Consider the following 22,140-nt stretch of genomic DNA (forward strand, 5'->3'; position numbering starts at 1 on the left):
ATCCATCTTATATAGATCCTTTCACCCATCGAACTCACTCCACACGTCCAGAAATTCCACACCACTCATCCTGCATAACCCACGCATAAAGTCATTTGCAACTATGGCCCTCCTTCTAAACTCTTCACTGTCATACCGCGGCAAAAGACTTCTTCTTCTTCTACGCATTATTCCCGCTTCCTATGCAGGGTCCACGTGTTACTTTTAGATGCGACTTCTTGTTAGTACTACTCCCAACTGACCCGTCGCCTGGTCTGCCACTGGGGGGGATATATTTTTGACTGTAGAGGCGTATGTTCACGGGGCCGGTTTGCCTGTTTGCGGGATGAAAAACGCCAGATAAACTGGCGGAAAAAACCCTACTGACCGTGCCCAAGACCGGCTAACTTGGCTATGCCTGAGGAAGATCCTCAAATTCCTCACGTCTACAACGGGAATCGAACCTGGGACACTCCTTCCCCAGGCATATGGTTGCGAAGTGCAAAGCCACTAGGCTAACCGCGCGGTACCGCGGCAAAAGACTAATCATCCTAATTCTCTCACTCTTCTCTTTTGCTACCTCAAACAATTCTTTCAGGTCCTCTATCATTTCCATTTTATCTCCTTTCAAATCATTCGTACCTGCCACCACTATCATTTCTTTCACCCTTTGCTTTTGCTCCCTAATAGACTCAATTACGTCCTTATTGGTAGCTCCAGGTTGGTACTATTTTGTCAAATTCTCTACTATCACACCTCTTACTAACAAATCTTAATGTGAATACATCTGTGGGATTGGATGGTATACTGGTACGGGTCTTATGTGAAGCGGCTAAAGATTTATCAGTGCCCTTGACCAGTTTGTTTAATTTGAGTCTCGGGTCTGGGTTAGTCCCGAAGGTGTGGAAAGAGGGGAAAATAGTTCCACTGCATAAAGGAGGATCCAGAACTACTGTTGCAAATTACCGACCGATCAGCATATCAGGAGTCATTGTCAAGGTCTTGGAGAAAGTAGTCAAGGGAAAAATACAGGAATGGATTAATGAAAATGAGATACTGTATGGGGGACAGCATGGCTTTGTGAAGGGTAGATCATGCCTCAGTAACTTGCTCAAGTTTTATATCACAGTGATGGCTGAACTGGATAAGGGTAATGGGTTTACAGTGATACTGCTGGACCTGGCTAGGGCCTCTGACAGAATACCACATGGAATTCTAATCCGTAAACTGCAACATATGGGAATGGATAAAGGGTTGGTGAGATGGATGGGTGGGTGGCTGATGGAGAGATATCAGAGAGTAGTTTATTCAGGAGTAGAGTCCAAAAGACGGCCTGTGATTAGTGGTGTGCCGCAGAGTTCTGTTCTTGGACCACTGCTGTTTAATTTGTTCATTAACGATATAGCGAAGGATCTAAGAGGAACGGTTCATTTGTTCACCGATGGTGCAAAGTTGGGTAGGGCAATAGTGAATGCAGAAGATGTCAAAATCTTGTAGGATGATTTGGATAGATTGGAGGTCTAGGCTAAGGAGAATGGATGTCAATTTAATGTGACAAAATGTAAGGTTATGCATTTTGGGATGAAAAGAGCAGCAGTATACCACATTGGTGGAACTGTACTCCAGGAGATTGACGACGCCAGGGACTTGGGAGTGTTGGTGGATAGAGAGATGAAGTTTAGGGGGCACATTGCAAAGTGGCTAAATCAGTTCATCAAATTACTTGGTTGCTGAAGAATACTTTGACGAGCAGAGACAAGCAAGTTATTGTTCTTCTGTACCAAGGCTTGATAAGACCTCATCTCGACTACTGTGCCCAGATTTGGTCACCTAGGTTTCTTCTAGATAGTGAGGAGGTGGAGCGAATCCAGAGGCGAGTGACCAAGATGATAGCAGGTCTATGGAATGAACCTTATGAGAACAGGTTGAATATTTGTGGGTTGCAGAAATTGGTTGATAGGCAGAAAAGAGCAGATATGATTGAGACATTCAAATTGCTAAAGGGTTTCTATAGGATTAATTCAGAGGATATTTTTGAGATCAGGACTAGTGGTGGGAGGACTAGGGGACTATGGAAGCTGGGCAAGAGTGTGGTTAGTATGGGTGTTAGAGCTGGGGTCTTTACTTTTAGAGTGGTAAATGAGTGGAATAAGCTGCCAGAGTCTGTTGTGGGTGCTATGACAGTGAATGAGTTCAAGGAGAGGTATGATAGATACTGTGAGAATGTCAAATAGTTGTGTGGACATGATGTTTCGGGCCTCCCTCGATGAGTCTAAGGACTCCTTGGAGTTGCCAGTAGTAATAATAATAATAATAAAGAATGCTAAACATATTAATTTTACTAATGCAATCAAATGCCTTTGTGAAATCTACGAAATTGAGTTAAGCAGAATATTCTTGTCTTTAGAACCTTCCAATAATCTTACACTGTGAATGTGTTCTAATGTGATTTAGGAATCCTGCTTGGTTTTTCCTTAATAGTGGGGAAATATAAGGTTCTATACAATTAAGAATAATTTTATTGTAAAATTTCAGAGCTATAGTTAGTAGTTATTCCACTGTAGTTTTTCCGGTTTATTTAGGTTTCCTTTTTTTGATATCGGTATGATTATAGCTTCTTTTCAATTGAGAGGTATTTCCCCTGTCCTGAGCATTCTTGCATATAGTGAGGAAACCACGATGGTCGCCACCGTGGAATATGGCTTCGCCTGTGAATCCGTTAGTTCTTGTGGCTTTACCTGTTTTTTGCTTGCTGAGTGCTGTTTTGAGTTCGTCAATAGTGAAGTTGTTGCAGTTTATAGGCATTTCTTCACTTATTTTGACTCTGGGCACTGGAGTTTGTGAAATGTTTTCAATGTTAAGTAAACTTTTCAAGTAGTTTTTCCATTCTGATAATTCTTTGTCTTCTATGGTTTTACCATCTTTATCTTTAATTCTTAATTTTTTTGGGTTTCCTTTCTTTGTTATAAGATGTTTTATAATCTGAAGAGCTTTGGTCTTATGGTTTCTATGATAATCCTCCAAAGCTTGACATATGTTTTGTGTGTGGAATTCATATACTTGGTTATTTAGGGACTCATATACTTGGTTATTTATTATCTCAAAGTTTAGCTTTATCTATTCACTGTTGAGTTGTCTCATTCTTTGCTTCAGGATATTTCTGTGATTAATCAGTTTTATGAAATTCTGTGACACACAGTTTTCTGTTGGTTTTGGGATATATTTATCCAGTGCTTCTGTTGCAGCCTCTTTGATTAATAAATTATTGAAGTTATTATTTTCATTGTTATTACTTGTAGGCACTAGGGTTTTTAGTTGTTTGCAAATGGCTTCTTTATATTTGTTTTAGGTTGAGGGATCTTCTAAACTGTTCTATTTTATATATCTTGTTGTTATATATAACTGTTCCATTTTATATATCTAATTTTCTTTGAATTGGTAGCTGTTAACCGAAGCTTGATGTGAGCATAATGATTCTGTGATCCGAGTTAAGAAAGAGCCTACAACGTGTAGGCTCTACAGTTCTGTATTGATCTAACCCATGTACCATTTATAAGTATGTGATCGAGTTGAGATTTTGATCCATTTGGGTGCTCTCTTGTCCATTTTCTGTTTGCATGGTGAGGAAATTTGATGTGAAGAATGGTATAGTTGTGGTCATTGCAAAGTTCTGAAAGCAGATGTCCATTGTGAGTTGTTGTTGTGTGGTGATATGTATATTGCCTATATTTCTGGTGGATCCTGCTAAGTCTGCTCCAATTTGTACTTTAAAATCTCCACCTATTATGTGGTAGTTATGCATTGGGAGGTTTGAAAGTGGCAAGTTCTTTGTAAAATATTGATTTTTTTTTTTTCTTCAGCAACTTCTGTGTGCATGTATACTGAAGTAATAGTTGCTAGCAGAACTATTTCAAAGGTATGAATCTTTGAAATTTTTCCAAAACCAATGCTATGAATAATATTCTGTTTGAAACTTTCTCTATTGCAGAGATTTTATTATAATTTTTTACTGACTAAGATTCCTATGTGGCCGTTGCCATGTTTTTCTGTTGAAGAATAAATGAAGTCCATATTTTGTCTGTTGATGCAGTTTCATTCCGGTCCATGTCAGTTTTCCAGTGGTGTTCTTGGTCACAAATTGCATAAATTTTATTCAGTTCAGCTCCTCTGCATAGCGCAAAGAATTTTCCAGATTTGGGATTTAGAGGGCTTGCTCTTTCCCTTGTTGATCGACTGGTTTCCAGGAAGGCTTTGGCCAGACAATGTCATGCTCACTGTCAAGGTGGAAGGATCAAGGGCAAGCTCTAGATTTATTTCGTAATCATTTTTGAATTCACACATCAGTAGATTAGCCCTAATATGCTTCACCTGTTGGTCTGTGAGAGATATTTCACTTCCCTCCTCCCACCCATTTCTGGGAGGCTTTTCCCTATCCGCAAACTGGGGACATGCCCTCTAGGGGTCACAGGTTCTTCCCCCCCCAATGCCTGTAGCCCCCTATTGATATATATGATTTTATAATTATTTATATAATTATATAATAATTATTTATATATATAAATAATTTTCATGAAAAATTATTTCATTGTTAACTACTATTTTTGCACCTAATCTTTTTCTGTATACTCTGATTGTATTTTTTAGCTGAGAAGTTTTTTTTTTTTGAGAAACATAGGAACATAAAGAAAGTCATGGATCTTACAGATTGAGAGCATTGTTATTGTGGTAGCTCAATTCACATATGTGAGAAATCATTACAAGCACATAAACACTGATTCTTTGCAAGGAGCCATCACTTCAGCAGTGGCTCTAGCATACAAATAAATAAATAAAATGCTCTGAAAACATCCTTCTCTTACTTACTTTATATGACATATTCAGAAAATGTATAATATAGACAAAACAATACTTAATAAAATTAATAATGAGATAGAGAGAAAATGCAGTGAAATTTCTATAAGCCAGAATATGGGTAAGGAAAATATTATCTTTCTCTATAAATAATCCCTAGGAGACTAATACATTTTTATGATGATGTATTTAGTTCTGTTATTACATTAGCAAATCGACATCCTTTCAATCTCAATTTCAACTTAAAAAAAAGGAAAACTTCTGCTAGAACCAAGTCAGAAGAGGTTGGTGGTTTAGGACTACAACTTGCTTGTGAGACAGAAACACTAGCATGTTTAGAATTGTGTGAGCAAGCAAGCAAGTCAGCAAGCTCATTGTTGAAGCAACTACAAATCAAACTGTTTCAAATCTGGCTGCACATGCTTGATTCTTGCCAACAAATGTTACAGTATTCTAAGTAGTAGTTCAGAAATGTATTCATTATGGATTATCCTTTTGTGATTGATGAATGTAGTCAGCATAGTTTTGATGTGATTTTGAGAAATGAACTTAGGGAGAGGGGGAACGGGGGGAATCTTGATGATTTGCTATTCTCTACTGTGTTGTTCAGTTTAAGGATCATAACTGGAAGTACCAACTCTTGTTCCCAGTAATAATTCTGTTTAGGAAACCAAGTTCACTGTGTGCTGTTTGCACAAAATTTGTGCAAGCATCCAGTCATCTGTTTTGTTCAACACCGTGATGACAGAAATGTCATACAAATTTTCCCCAAGTTTGTGGTAATTATGACCTTAACGATTCCTTACATTTAAGTGACTTGCTAGTATTCTCAGTATTAGTCAGGTGTCACTTGCTAGACGGTTGCAGATTTTGTTAATTTTTTCAGGGCTGCAGGTTGTTTTTGGTTGTTTGCTTTGAGGACTGGCTGCTACATCGTCTCTGTTCTCTTTAAAATACTCAAACCATTGAAAAGTCAGAGTTTGCAGAGAGAGAGAGAAAGAAAGGGGGGGGGTATGTGAATACAAGTCCTGTTGAATCAGAATACAAGTACTGTTGAAACACAGTACACAGTCCTTCAGTCGAATTCAAACATACTAAGTCTATAGGTTTTATTTCTGGGAAAATTCCCATGTTACTCCTCTAAGAAAATATAAATTTTATGGCTATTTAGCCTATTTTTGTTCAGGTGTCACTTTTTTATAATGTCATTGGCTTTTTACTCAGTACTAAGGGCATTACTGAAGTTTTACATAGATGAATATATGAAGAATATAAGAGGGAAAATTCAGACTTACCTTTAAGATGTTGCTGGCTGTTTTCTTATTCACTGGCATCCTGACATGTGGCAACAACATTCATCTGCTGTTTGACGGGAGTATGGTTGAAAGGAAGGGGTTTTTGGAAAAGGTGGGGTAGAGCAATTGGGAGAGGTGAGGCGGGGGTATGTGAATCTTTTTGAAAAACCCGGGTTTTTTAATATATATTATTATTAAGGGTGGGCAGAGAATACTTTGGGGTGGGGGAGTGAAAATAGAAACAATTTTTTGGAGAATGGGAAGGATATGATGGGATAGGTTCAGGGGTGAGAGTAACGGGATGTGAGCCGTTTCAACAGTGCATCGTCTTCGGAGCTCGTGGGGGAAGTTGAGAGTATGGCATGTCAGCTTGGTGTTTTTGTCTTAAGTGTAACTGTGTTATTTCCTATTGGTTGGAGTCGTGACCTAATTTTTATGTTATGGAGCTTCCAACACTTGGAGGTTATGTAGGGCCGGTGGACATTTATTGAGTTTTCGTCACATTTTATGGCTATTATTTCCGATATTCTAAGCATTGTTTTGTTATCCTGTATATCTATTATTATGGCCTTGTTTCTGTTCTGAGTAAGAACTGAGTAAAAAGCCAATGACATTATAAAAAAGGAGCACTCCTAAACCAAAATAGGCTAGATAGCCATAAAATGAATACACAGTCTATATGCTCACCACTCCACCAAGCAAGTTGGCAAAAAAACTGCAGATTATACACAACAAATTTTTGTGTACAAATGCAGGTTCATTGTTATAACATTTGTAAAACATATTCTTTGAAATGTATTTGAAACACTTATTCTTTCAAGTGAACAATACTTTTTATGCAGTGATATATGTATGATAAATGAGATGGATTTGTGTAAAACATGATTCTTTTTTTCTTTTTTATGATTAAACTTTTTTTCTAGAATCCTTTATGCCAGAACCTTATAATCCTGAAGCACCAGGTATGGATAGGCCACCACGCTTGCCACCACCTTTTTGGGCACCACCTTCTCCACTTCAGTCCTCTGTTCGACCGATTGGACCTCGAGGACCTCTTCCATTGTTTCACTCTGGGCCTCATTCAAGAACTCTTATAGGCGTTCCTACTGTGGATGATACTTCAAATATGAGTATGTCTGTTGTTTCATGAAATGGGGTTACTAATACCTAAAAATTTGTGCATCATCCTATTCTCTTCACAGAGGAGAACAATGTGACATTTATTTATTTTAGAATTTTTAGTAGATCATGCCAGAATTTTTTTCAAATGTTTATTTTCACTTTTTAAGTGAACTCTGATATCAGTTATAAAAAATATAATCCCTTCGATAAAAATCACATATGCAGTGGAAATGCATAATTTACTTATTTGATTTAATTATGCATTTCTGCTGTAATTAATTTAATTTACAAATGCCAAACATTTCCATAACAATTCTTGTTAGCATTTTCTGCTAACAAGCAGTTATAAAGAAATACTAAAATGAGATAGAGACTAACTGGGGTGTTAAATATCTTTTATTTTATGATATTTTTATTTTTTACTTATTATTTTTGTAGTTTTAATATCGTAGTTTTATATTGTAGTTAATATTGTTGTTAAGATCTTCTCAAGGTCGTAAGTATACTGTTTCACATCGGTACACAATAAATAACGGAAAAAACTCGCGTAGAAAGATTATTTATTAGTATAATTTTCGCCTGTGTGTCACAGGCATCTTCAGTACATTAAGCTCAAAATTAAACACTAACTGACAATTCCAAAAAGCGCCACCTAAGTACTTAAGATGCCTGAAGAGGCGAAAATTATACTAATAAATAATCTTTCTACGTGAGTTTTTTCCGTTATTTATTGTGTACCGATATGTCTACTCACGGTTTACCTCTTTTAAAACTTATACTGTTTCACATGCTCGAAGTGTAGACTTAGGAAAAGTTTCTGGCTGGAACCAATTCTTTAATCTACCTTGCTGTATTTCTCTTGTATTGATCCTTAAAAATGTATTTATTTTTTCGACTGCGCCATTAGGGATCGCATAAAAGAATTGTTTTTCTTTCCTTTACATACAAGAGAAACATTCAGCTAAGCACTAAAATAACTCTTAAATTAACTCTATCTCAAGCAATTCCTTTTTTTTTTTTTTTTTTTTTTTTTTTTTTTTTTTTAAATCAGTGGTGGCCATCACTATTCTTTGGTCACACAGGTTCGATATTTTTATGAGACAATGCATTGGCTAAACAAGATCAAGCAAGCTATTAACAACACAAACATATTTATTCATCATCACCATCATCAAATTCCTGACATTTACCCTCAAGGGGTGTACAGGATATGATAGCACTACATGAAAAATTTACATCATTACTAACTTCCTACCTACAATTTTCTGCCAAATCAATCTGTTACCTGTCAAAGCTACAGCATTATCAGATCTTATATTTATATATCTATCTTCTAAGGCACTTTTTACCGTATCAATCCACCTACATCTTGGTCTTCCTCTGGGTCTTTTTCCTGCCAACCTGACAGAGAACACTCGTTTGGCTAATCTTTCCTTGCCCATTCTATTTAAGTTACCATACCACCTGAGATTAGCTCTGCTAATGCATTCCTGGATGCTGACAATGTCATGTTCTTTCCTAATATCCTTGTTTTTAATATGATATTGCCATTGATGACATCTGTTCATGCCCCTAATCTTTCTCAGGACTCTCTCATATCTGCAGTCTCTAGTCTTTGGTCAAGTGTTTCACTTCTGACCCAGCTCTCAAATCTGTAATTTAAAATTGGTTTGAACACTGTCTTGCATATAGCTAATTTAGTAATTTGACTAATTTCTCTCTTATTCCACATAAATTTATTCAGTTGACTTCCTGCCATATCAGCTTTGTTGATCTATTTCCATATTTAATTTACAATCTTCACTAAAAATCGTGCCTAAGTATCTGAAATGTTTTACTTGTTCTGTAGGTTCTCCATTCACAATGTAGCTGATATTTTCAATGCTTCTGCCTATTTTCATTATCTTTGTCTTGTTATTGCTGACCTTCATACCATATCTATCACAACAGTTATTCAATTTTATTCATTCTAAGACAAATTATTTACAAATTCAAACAGCACATATCACATGTCTGGTTCTAAGACTAGCACAATGGAGATAATACAATCACTGGTCTATTTCTCCACACAATCATTTAAGCATTTCGCTCAAACTTTAAAACAAAGACATAAATACACGTAAAATTTTCAGACACTTGGATAGAATTTTAATACTTTAACTTCACTCATGTTATAAACAGAAAAAGGCAAAACTTTAACCACATTCAATTTTTGCATTACACAACATTAGCAAATCTTTAGAACTCTATATATTACTATTCACATTCAAACAGAAATGCGCTTTCCGGCTTCTCTAGTACTATCTATGCTAATAGATAACAGAACCAACATTCGTCGTTTCAACTTCACAATCTAATATTATTACATAAAATTACATATTATTACTATGCCACAGGTTCCTCTAAAAATAAAAATAACAATCTAGGATATTACATAAAATGTTCTACTTACAATCTTGCCAGCTCATTCTACAGTCCTAGATCCTAAAGGCTTACGGGCACATTCTGCTTCTTCCCAGAAAATTTCTGAACGGACACGAGGTTACGGCAGCGATAATGCAGCACACACATTGATCATCGAAGACTCATACAGTAGGACATCTTGAAAGTACTGTCTCTGCTGCTGTCTAACTTTCCATCTTCGTCGGAACTGCTTGCTCGCAGAAATGTGACTCTCCCCATCCTTGGAAAAGACTTGGCACACAAATAAAACTTCGAAACAAGAGCCTTTGGCCCTCACTCTCTGCCTTTTATATCACTCTCACGACCTTCACCCTTCTTCAAATTTAGTCCTATGGATTTAATGGAGGGTTTTTCTGTCACCCACACTATCGATGAGTTTTGGTAGGAAAACTTACAATCTGGTGACCTTTGCGATTGTCACTAGCCTTAGGTCTATATGCCTAATCCTGTCTGAGCTTAATTTTTTTATTACAATTCTGGTTCTTCTTATTTAAATATTCTAACAATTTGATGCCAGATTTAATACAGTAAAGTGAGTTATACATTATTTTAATTACAAGTATTTTATGTAAATTTAATTGCTCATGTAAAATTGACATAGGAAAAAAATTTCTATTTTTTTTTCTATACGAGATTTTACAGTGGTGTTTCATTTAGTCTGTACTTCACTCTGTTATGTGCTGTTAGTCACTTGACAGCCCTCCTAAGCTTTATGATCCTATACTTCAGAGTACTGCTCACACTTGATTTCCCAAAATAATTATAATCCCTATAATGAATATTATAATTTATTTAGGAAATGTCTTATTTTAATGTTTATATATTTCTAAAAACTTGCTTATAAATATTGTTAAAATCAGTGCTGAAGTGGACAAAAATTAGAGTGCAAATATGATTTCATAAAGTAATATGCATGTGCACATGCACTTACTCAAGCCAATATTTTTAAGGGAGTTTAAGTAGATTTAAAAATGTATTTGTTTAGGGTAATAATTTAATCAACTATTTAGTTCTATTATTTTGACCTCTCCAATTCTAATTCAGTAACATACAGTAAAGCGTTTTGCCTGGGCTAATATCTTGCTAATTAAAAACATATATTTCAGCAGCTTACGAGAAATAACTAATGGTCATTAAGCAGACACATCTCCTGTTTGCATTTCCTGCCTGCTTCCCATCATCTTTCACTGCAAATTCTCAACATATATGCTATGGAAATTTTAACAAAGGGCTTGCATCGTCGAGCAAAAAAAAAAAAAAAAAAAAAAAACCTAACTTAGCCCTTATAATACTTATATTGCGACTTTGTAGAGCTTTTGCCAGATATCATAATTCCTGTAGGATATCAGTCATTAATGCTAGATCTTTTAAAAATTCCAAATTGAGAAGTCAGTTCAAAAAGCCCTTATATTTATCATTTGATGCAAAAAGCTTGCATAAAGCTAGGTAATTTCTCCATAAAGCAAGAGCCATTTGTAAACTGCAAGCTGCTCATCGTGGGCGAAGGTCTTTTGCAATCGTATTTAATTCTCGTTGATTTTTTGGTGATTGATGATAAAAAGCATATAATTTATCCATAAATATTTCAAAATGATTTATTTCTTTAATGTTTTTTATCGAATCGTCTAATGCTAAGTGTATACAATGAGCGCAGTGCCAAATCACAGCGTTGGGAAATTTTTACAGAAGTTTGATTGCAACACCTGATTTGTTTCCTAACATTACACTAGCTCCATCAGAACAAAATGCAATGAAATGATATTTTATATAGTTATCAGAAAATCCATATGAATTTAAAGTAGCAATTATAGTAGCATGTATACATTCCACGGTGGTATTTTCTAGTTCTACAAGATTATTAAACAAGACGAACAAGTGGCTTGCAAATTTGAGAAAAATTTAACAACGGGCTCATGCGTTGTTAAATTTTTTTATCGAATCGTCTAATGCTAAGTGTATACAATGAGCGCAGTGCCAAATCTCAGCATTGGGAAATTTTTACAGAAGTTTGATTGCAACACCTGATTTGTTTCCTAACATTACACTAGCTCCATCAGAACAAAATGCAATGAAATGATATTTTATATAGTTATCAGAAAATCCATATGAATTTAAAGTAGCAATTATAGTAGCATGTATACATTCCACGGTGGTATTTTCTAGTTCTACAAGATTATTAAACAAGACGAACAAGTGGCTTGCAAATTTGAGAAAAATTTAACAACGGGCTCACGCGTTGTTAAATTTTTTTATCGAATCGTCTAATGCTAAGTGTATACAATGAGCGCAGTGCCAAATCTCAGCATTGGGAAATTTTTACAGAAGTTTGATTGCAACACCTGATTTGTTTCCTAACATTACACTAGCTCCATCAGAACAAAATGCAATGAAATGATATTTTATATAGTTATCAGAAAATCCATATGAATTTAAAGTAGCAATTATAGTAGCATGTATACATTCCACGGTGGTATTTTCTAGTTCTACAAGATTATTAAACAAGACGAACAAGTGGCTCGCAAATTTGAGAAAAATTTAACAACGGGCTCGCGCGAGCCCCCAGTAGTTCCTATATGAAGTTCATTGTTTACTGTTGGATTGAAAGTATGTGGCATGGTTTTTAGCAATGGGTTATAAAAGCAGTTGACTTTTTGTGGCTATAAGAAATAAATGGATAGTTTAAATTGTTGGAGGATAAATTAATTGAAATGTGCATAATGATTATCTAATTTGGTGTTCAACATATCAGTATTTTTATTTGGTATAATTTTGTTTGTTAAAAAAAAATAAATAAAAACATTATTTAAATTAAGGGGATATTAAATCCCACATTGTTTTAAAACTGAATAAGAAACTCAAAGATCGGAATCAAAGAGTTTCATGCCGAATATAGTATAACTATAAACGTATCGGCGACTACTAGAGTAAGATAAAGCACGTAGTTCAAACTAGGGCAACTCGTTGCAAAGGTGGAGAAAGTTCTGATCGCTATTCTTAGTATTTTCCATAATGCAAAACCCATCTCCTAGGAGATGTGTGATGTTATACATTATGGTGGGAGATCATTACCCAGACCGGTTTTGATCTTTATTGAGATCTCATCAGTGAGTAGCTAGACCAAAGCATAATACTAAGGGTATAGCGAAAAGAACTTATATACTCTGCTATACGAGTTGTCAGAAAGGTGCACCCATAAATTATTTAAAATAAAGAGCCAATAGGCTTCATTTCGGCAATGTAAAACATTATTTAAAAATGAATGAAGAAATGAAACTCTTTGATTCCGATCTTTGAGTTTCCTATTCGGTTTTAAAACAATGTGGGATTTAATATCCCCTTAATTTAAATAATGTTTTACATTGCCGAAATGAAGCCTATTGGCTCTTTATTTTAAATAATTTATGGGTGCACCTTTTTGACAACTCGTATAGCAGAGTATATAAGTTCTTTTCGCTATACCCTTAGTATTATGCTTTGGTCTAGCTACTCACTGATGAGATCTCAATAAAGATCGAAACCGGTCTGGGTAGTGACCTCCCACTATAATGTATAACATCACCCATCTCCTAGGAGATGGGTTTTACATTAAGGAAAATACTAAGAATAGCGATTAGAACTTTCTCCATCTTTGCAATGAGTTGCCCTAGTTTGAACTACGTGCTTTAGCTTACGCTAGTAGTCGCCGATACGTTTATAGTTATACTATATTCGACATGAAACTCTTTGATTTTGATCTTTGAGTTTCTTATTCAGTTTTAAAACAATGTGGGATTTAATATCCCTCTAATTTAAATAATGTTTTCATCGCCAAAATGAAGCCTATTGGCTCTTTATTTTAAATAATAAATAAAAATTAAAAAAATGGGCAAATAAGTGTAAGAAAATGAAAAAGAGTGAGATGTGAGTGAATCTATGTCAACCTATTTGTCATGGGTAGTGAATTAAGTGTTAACACATTGTTTTAGCCGCAGTAGTGATCACCCAACATGTGATTCATTTAGTTTTTATATCACCCCCCTCCTCGAATCCATTGGGTTAATTGGTCTTGGACTGTGGCCACGGAGTCCGTTTTCCTCCATGTGCCCCAGTTTTTCCCTCATAGACATAAAACTGACCTCAAGCACATTTGATATTAGTTACATGTACTGTTCTAGTTTAAATATGAATTTGTAATTGTAGAGTTCATGATGATGCCACCCTACGGCCTAAGTAAGTCTCCTGTTGGGAGGATAATAATAATAAGCAGAAAGAAAAGACTGCATAACATCAACTATACAAACTTTCATACCTTTGAAGTAGTTTTGCTAGCTAAGATTATGCATGGAATTACTTATAACAGATTGAAAAATTGGCATTGCCTTCAGAGCCAGTAGAAACAATGTTCTTAGCTTGGAAACACATATTCTTATTGTATCCAGGGTTCTTATTTTATAGATGAGGATCATTTGTAATGGCTTTTCGACTTTTTTTACATCAGTTTCTCCTGCAAAACAACTCTCATGAATGCCCATTCGTTGGACAGTGCATGAATATTGGATAAATTGGGATTATAAGAAGCACACTTATTTATCTATAACATTCCATAAGACTGATGAATTAAATTATTATAACTTATAGGTTAAATATTTCTTGCGTAATTTTTATTTATGATTAAACAAGAAGTTTTTCCTCCCCTTCTTCTAGCTGCCGTATCAGAAACTAATACCAGCAGTCGGACTGTAGTTGATTCATTTCGGCCAAATCATTCTGCTAAGCAACTTCAAACAAATACTACAACAGTAACAAATACAGTTTCTTCTGTTGGACCCTTGCTGAATGAAATTTCTGCAAAGAGGAAAGGTGATTATGTACGACCAGGACCAAGGAAAGTGATGAATCTAAACAATGATAGGTGCACATTAGAACTGAAAAAAGTACCAAAACAAATGAACACAATTGCTCAGTTGAATAATCACTTTTCAAAATTTGGGACAATAGTCAATCTTCAGGTAAGTTTTTTTTTTTTTTTTTTTTTTTAAACTGTATTAGCAAAGTATCAGTATTCCAAAATCATAAGGACCACAAGAACATTTTCTTACAGTGAATATTTATAGAAGATTAAATCAATTATATGTAATTTCTCCTTTAGTATACTTTATGTTATAATAAATAGTATACTGCAGTGAATTTTAATATAGTTTTATGCCTATGTGGCTCTGGCAGGACTTAATGGTGTTTTGCAGTGAGAGTTGATTATGAAGTTTGAAGAGTATCTCATCTCATCTTCCTTATACCCTCTTTTACCTTGCGGTGTCGAGGGTCCATTGATCATCGGACCTCACTCCGTTTACAGGATAAGGTGGTCAGCCTTATGCCCCGGTGTATCCTATGGCCTGTAGTGTTGAGTTCTCAAGGCCAGTTTGCCTGCTTTGTGGGATGAAAAACCCCAGAATAAACTGGGGAAAAAACCCTGCTGTCCACGCCCAAGACTGGCTAACTTGGCTATGGCTGAGGAAGATCCTTCAGCTCCTCATGTCACCGACGGGAATCGAACCTAGGACACTCCTTCCTCAGGCATATGGTTGCGAAGCGCATAGCCACTATATAATATCTTTCATAATTAAAATTTCAGATCAGTATAAAACTGGGTTTGAAAATGGGCTATATTCTTCTTAAGGGAAAATTTTCACCCACCCACCCAAAATATCTAATGGGTTGAACCTAGAAAGTCTTAATTGCTAATCGGACTGGGCACTAGTTTCATCATTGTATACTAACCTTGAACAGGGTTTAATGAAACATGTAGAAAGGCTTAGGTTTTTTCATAGTTATTCATCTTAGTTATTTAATGATATTGACTCTCAACACTGTAAGAACAAAATTAATATGACACTTCATTAAGCTACTGATATTTTACTGGTTTTCAAACCATCAGTGTTATGTTCTGTCTAAACCTGATCTTAATGGTTGTCCATATTCTGTATTAAAAAAAAGCAAAAAAAAAAAAAAAAAAAAAAAAAACTGGATATCCATGCTTGTTTTGTGTATTTGAAGTGTGATTCATCAGCTGATCTGTATGAATTATCTCTCTTTCTAACATTTCACTGAAACGTTAGAGTAGAGAGGGAGAAATCCGAGAAGGAAGAATGTGTGTGTGTGTGTGTGTGTGTGTGTGTGTGTGTGTGTGTGTGTGTGTGTGTGTGTGTGTGTGTGTGTGTGTGTGTGTGTATTTATCATTCATACCAAAATATCATTTCTCTCCTTGAACTTATTCATCAAAAACACACCCACAAATCTACAGTAGTCCATTACACACACCACAAATATATTAGTTGCTCATTTCATGAGGACCTTAACCTCTCATGCTTCCTACCCACACACCTTTTAGTCAGCATCTAGGGATGACCCTGAGTGGCCCTCACTCAGGGTCATCTCTAGACTTGCCATAAACTTCAAAATCCCCTTAAATCTGTACTCTAAGATCTCTCTCTCTTACAAACTCATATATTTCTTTCATATTTCCTCTCCTCCAGATTTTGCCTTATCAAAGCCTTGTAAAGAGTTTGCAAAGTTGAAGAATAACTTCCTTTGTCTTACAGGTGACTGTTCTCTTCAATAGTGCATTTATCCAATGCGACGACTCTAGAAGAAATTTCTAGTTTAATTGATACTTGCATCAAATTCCCGTTAATGTATAACTTTGCCTTCAATATCATCTGCCTGAAAATGCATAATCATAGTCAATTCAGTGTTGCTAAGTTCTTAGACTTGCCAACATTAACTTGATATTCATTTGCATGTGTCCATGTAATTAGTTTGTTCAAGTCAGTGTGTGTATGTGGGGGGGGGGGGGATTCTACTTAGTCATCATCATCATCATCATCAAATTCCTGCCATGTACCCTCAAGGGGTGTACAGGATATGACAGTACTACATGAAAAAATTACATCATTACTAACTTCCTATCTACAATTTTCCTCCAAATCAGTCTGTTACTTGTCAAGACTCCAACATTATCAGATCTTATATTTCTATCGTCTAAGGCACTTTGTACCATATCAATCCACCTATATCTTGGTCTTCCTCTGGGTCGTTTTCCTGCCAACCTGGCAGAGAACACTTGTTTTGCTAATCTTTCCTCTCCCATTCTATTTAAGTGACCATACCATCTGAGATTAGCTCTGCTAACGCATTCCTGGATGCTGACAATGTCAAGTTCTTTCCTAATATCCTCATTTTTAATATGATATTGCCATTGATGCCATCTGTTCACGCCTCTAATCTTTCTCAGGACTCTCATATCTGCGGTCTCTAGTCTTTGGTCAAGTGTTTCACTTCTGACCCAGCTCTCAGATCCATAAGTTAAAATTGGTTTGAACACAGTCTTGTATACAGCTAATTTAGTGTTCCGACTAATTTCTTTCTTATTCCATATGAATTTATTCAATTGACTTCCCACGATACCAGCTTTGCTGATTCTGTTGTCTATTTCTATATTTAGTTTACCATCTTCAGTAAAAATTGTGCCTAAGTAGCTGAAATGTTTTACTTGTTCCACAGGTTCTCCATTCACAACACAGTTGACATTTTCAATGATTCTGCCTATTTTCATCGTCTTTGTCTTTTTATTGCTGACCTTCATACCATATCTATTACAACAGCTATTCAATTTAGTCAGAGAATCTTGCAGATTTGTAGCGGATTTATTTAGAAGTATAACATCATCCGCATAAAGCAAAGAGCTGACATTAACATCTCCAATTTTGATATCAGGTTTAATACAACATTCCTTCATAATGTGATCCATATAGATAATGAATAACAGAGGGGATAATGTACATCCTTGTCTCACACCAGATTTAACATTAAACCATCTTCCTGTACTTCCTTCAATTCTAACTGCTGACTCACAACTCAAATAAAGACTAAGTATTGCTTGATATAATGCCCCATTGACACCATATAACTGCAGCGTATTGAATAGCTTCTCTCTTGGCACCTTGTCATATGCCTTTTCCAAATCGACAAAACTTAAATACAGATCTTTGTTATATTCCCATGCTTTCTCGACTATTTGTCGTAAAGTGAAGATCTGATCCTGACAGCCTCTATTTGGGCTGAATCCAGCTTGTTCTTCACCAAGCTTTTCTTCCACAATTCTTCTCAACCGTTTCTCAAGTATACTTGCATAGATCTTGCCAGGAACACTCAGTAGGGAAATACCTCTGTAATTCTCACATTCAGTTTTATTTCCCTTTTTATATATGGGTACTATGAGAGCTCTACTCCAATCATCGGGAATTCGTCCCTCTGTCCAGGCCTTCTGAACTATGCAGTGCAGCCAGTGTAAGACTCCTATACCACCATACTTCAGCATTTCTGGTCGAATATCATCTACTCCTGCTGCCTTTCCACATTTCAAGCCTTTGATGGCTTTTTCTACTTCAAGTATGGATATGTATTCCTGACTGCATGCCTGGTCAGTGTTTTTTATCACTGTGCTGTCATCACTGCTTGTTTCATTTAGCAGTTTTTCAAAGTAATTACTCCATACTTCAAGGATATCTTTTTCTCCTGTTTTCATTTCACCTTTATCATCTCTAATTCCTTTTACCGCACTCTTTCCTCCATTCCTAAGCTTCTTCAACAACCTCCAGAACATTTTGCCACCTTCTTGATATTTATTTTCTATATTCTTGCCAAAGTCCTCCCATGACTTTTGTTTAGCTAGTTTTACACACTGTTTAGCTTTCTTACATTTGTCTCTGTATTCTGTAAGAGTAAAAGCTGACTTATTTGCCAGGAACTTTTGATATGCTTTCTTCTTTTCCTTCACTGCCTCTTTAACTTCCTGTGTCCACCAGGGAGTTCTGATTTTGTTATCTTTGCACACAACCTCACCACATGCCTCTCTGGCAGAATCCATCAATGTTTCCTTCAGAGTTTGCCACTGAATCTCCAAGGTTTGATTCCTGTTCTCAAACTCTTTCATTTTCTTTTCAATAATATTTCTGTATTTTAGTCTACAGTTTACATCTGAGAGCTGCTCAACTTTTATTCGCTTTAAAACTTTCTTACATGTTATTCTTTTCAATATGAAATTCAATTTTATCCTGCTCAAGACTAAATAGTGATCACTTCCAATTTCAAATCCTCTGTACACTCTGGTGTCCTGCACCAGGGAGAAAACATCACTATCAACAATAACATAGTCAATGAGACTTTTCTTATTCCTAGCCTCCTCTCTCCATGTGAATTTGTGCACATTTTTATGTTGGAACATGGTGTTAGTAATAACCAGTCCATGTCCTGAGCAGAAATCCAACAGATATTTGCCATTATTATTAGCTTTGCTCTTTTCTCCAAATTTTCCCAAAATATTTTTGTATGTCTCACAATCATTTCCTACTCTACTATTTAGATCCCCAACAAGGACCCACTTTTCCTTTTTCATTGTGTCAGTTGCTTTTTCTAAAGCCTCAAAAAATTCCTCCATTTCTACCTTAGTAGAACCTTCTGTGGGACCATAGGCACAAATAAGTCTCATTGTCCAGTTCCCCATTCTCATATTTGCCCACATTACTCTACTTGAGACTGCCTGCCATTCAAGAAGATTAGCCTCGTATTTTGTGTTGAATACTATGGCTACTCCTTCTTTTCCTTGATTGTCATTGCCTGAATATAACATTTTGTATTTATTGCTCAGAAAGATCTCACCAGTTTTGTTTTTTTTTGTTTCAGTCACCCCTATTATGTCGATCTGGTACTTATCTAATTCCTCAGCTAGCTCCATTTCTTTGCCATTCAGGCTTCTTACGTTGATAGTACCGATCTTTAACTCTGGTGATGTTGAGTTGGGGTTTGTTTTCAGATTTGTTCCAGTAGCTGACTTTTCGCTGTTCGCCCTGGTTCCCTGGCGAAAACAACGGGGGCCTTGTTTACCCGGGCGACGCCCCAGCCGGCATGAAATTTTGTCATGTTGTACCATCATTTTTTATTTTGGTTTAACCAATAAGAATACAATTTGGTCGGCTAAATCCCAAATTGTCAGCCCATCCTCGTTCGTTCAGTATCAAAGTAGATACCCAACAGGGTGCACCACGAGAAGGTGAGGATTGGACATTAGGTCAGAAGCCCTGGTCGGTTCTCCGCATTCCTTTAAAGGCTATGTGGAGGTCTCCTCTCAGTTATACAGCTTTGACCCTTAAGCACCCCATTCTACTTAGTTTAGCCATAAATATTGTTACAACAGTGCATAAACCATTAATCTATCAGTAAATCAATTACAGCTCTCAGCACATATAAATCACATGCATATAGCAGCACTCAATGTTCGAAATGTTTTCCTTCACACACACACACACACACACACACACACACACACACACACACACACACACACACACACCGAGGTCTGTTAGGCCATAGGCGGCATGCACAACATCTAATGGAGCCACTGCTTGCTCCAATCCACTTTCAGCTGACAATGTTGGGGTGTTGTTTCCTGCAGGCTACTCTCTCAAGCTCTGACCATAATTTGAAGTCCAGTGGATTCAGATCAGGACTGCCAGATGGCTAATCAGATGGTGATGTGTAGTTGGGCACGTTCACCTCCAACCGCTGTTGTGTGGTCCTCGCCTTGTGTGCAGGGGCCGAGTCCTGTTGGTAGGTCTACTGTGAAGCAAGTTGTTTTTTTTTTGGGGGGGGGGGGGCAGCACCACATATTTCAGCAATTTTTTGATACACTTTGGCAAAGGGGTTTTATCCCCTTTCTTGTAGAAATGCAACTTGGATACCCCTTGATATGTCATTCCCCACTAAACCTCTCTGTGAAGAAGAGAGAGAGAGAGGAGAAGCTTTGAGTCATTCGTCCTGCTTCTATCAACAGCCAAATCAATGTAATTAAAAAGGTAAATGATACCTCTTGTGAAAATAAGTGTGAGGAGGACTCAAGCACGGGTAAGGGCAACTAGGTCAGGGACATTGCTAACTCTCTTGCATATTCCTTCACCACCTGAGTTTATATCCCATCTGGCCTGAATATTGTATTTAAATGAAGCTCATAGTATGTAGAAATGCAACTCGGATACCCCTTGGTACGTCATCCCCCCCCCCCCCCCACACCAAATCATCACTGACCATAATTCAGAGCGGTGATGACCTCTCTGAATTATGGGTACTATGGCACATGCTCTGAGACCATCTGGGGCATATACTCGATCATTTTGGTGGCTATACAACTGGTGAAGATCTTCTCATCTGTGAAGAAGAAATCTCTGTGGTTCATGTACCACCAAAGAAGTGCTTCTAATTTTATCACTCCCTGCCGCATAAGTTGTGGTGTTAGGAAGTGCCCAGTATAACAATAGGTTCTCACCCCCCGGTTATCAGTTAGTGCACATGACATTGTTCTCTGTGAAACATTCATCTCTTGTGACATCACTTTCTGTGTTCTAATGCAGTGTGGTTGATCTGTTCTTTGGCTGTCAGGCATGTCTTCTGTATCGTTATAGCAGTTAACAGTCCAATACACAAACATTCTACTGATCCAGAGTGTTTTAAGCGGGTTGAAAATGACAGGTGGCCACATTCCAACATTGTGCAGTGCTATTACAGCTAGACAACTCTCTCTACTGATAAACACACGAATGTTGGTTGTGCATAGCGCCACTAACGGAACTGGGCTCACAGAATTCTGTGAGCAGTGCGATGGTATGTGGAAGTTGTAACAGTATTTATGGCAAGATTGTGTATATCAGTTAGGCCCCTATCAGTTTCATCAACTTAGCATCTTAGGATGATACCCAGATATAAACTGGATGTAACTTTCTAGACCATCCCATTATCATTAATACACGGGTTAAACAGTGAGGTTCAAGTACAAAAGACCTGCTTTACTCCACTGGTCATTCTTCTTTCCTTAGACTCAGTACTTTCATACATCTCTTCATGCTGTCTGTCATGTACTCTCCTGTCCATATTATATGTTTATTTTGCATATTTCCATTTCTTTGTGTTTGTTATGGAATTCTGCCAAATGTCTTGGCAAAACTCAGAAGTAACATGGTATATTACCCACTCCCCTTTAACAAAACCATGCTGTCCTCTTGTTGAGGATCCTGATGCTACCTGTCCACCAGCTTCTCCAGTATCTTAATTACTTCACCAGAAATACAGTTTGGTCTATAATCTGCTGTATTAGCACTAGCTCCACCCTTGTATGATGAAATTATCTTGCCCACCTTCCACTCATAGGAATCATGCATGTGCTTAGACTCAAGTTGAGCAACTAGGTCCGGGACATTGCTAACCTTCTTGCATATTCCTTCACCACCTGAGTTTATATCCCATCTGGCCTGACTATTGTATTTAAATGAAGCTCATAGTATGTAGAAATGCAACTTGGATACCCCTTGATACATCATCCCCCCACCAAACCATCACTGACATG

The 22,140-nt window shown here is 36.7% G+C and overlaps 1 protein-coding gene across 1 annotated transcript in view; it reads left to right on the forward strand.

Annotated features, from left to right (window-relative positions):
• The window catches only part of swm (Zinc finger protein swm), a 370,656-nt gene that overhangs the window by 183,514 nt on the left and 165,002 nt on the right, over positions 1-22,140 (forward strand). Inside the window, exons 9-10 of the mRNA XM_090402359.1 lie at positions 7,049-7,255; positions 14,394-14,698. Of these exons, the coding sequence (XP_090258485.1) occupies positions 7,049-7,255; positions 14,394-14,698 (512 nt within the window). The remainder of the gene's footprint in view (positions 1-7,048; positions 7,256-14,393; positions 14,699-22,140) is intronic.

This window comes from Typopeltis vanoorti, chromosome 13 (assembly GCF_054136105.1).
Source record: "Typopeltis vanoorti isolate ZY-2024b chromosome 13, IOZ_Tvanoo_1.0, whole genome shotgun sequence".
Lineage (NCBI taxonomy): Eukaryota > Metazoa > Arthropoda > Arachnida > Uropygi > Thelyphonidae > Typopeltis > Typopeltis vanoorti.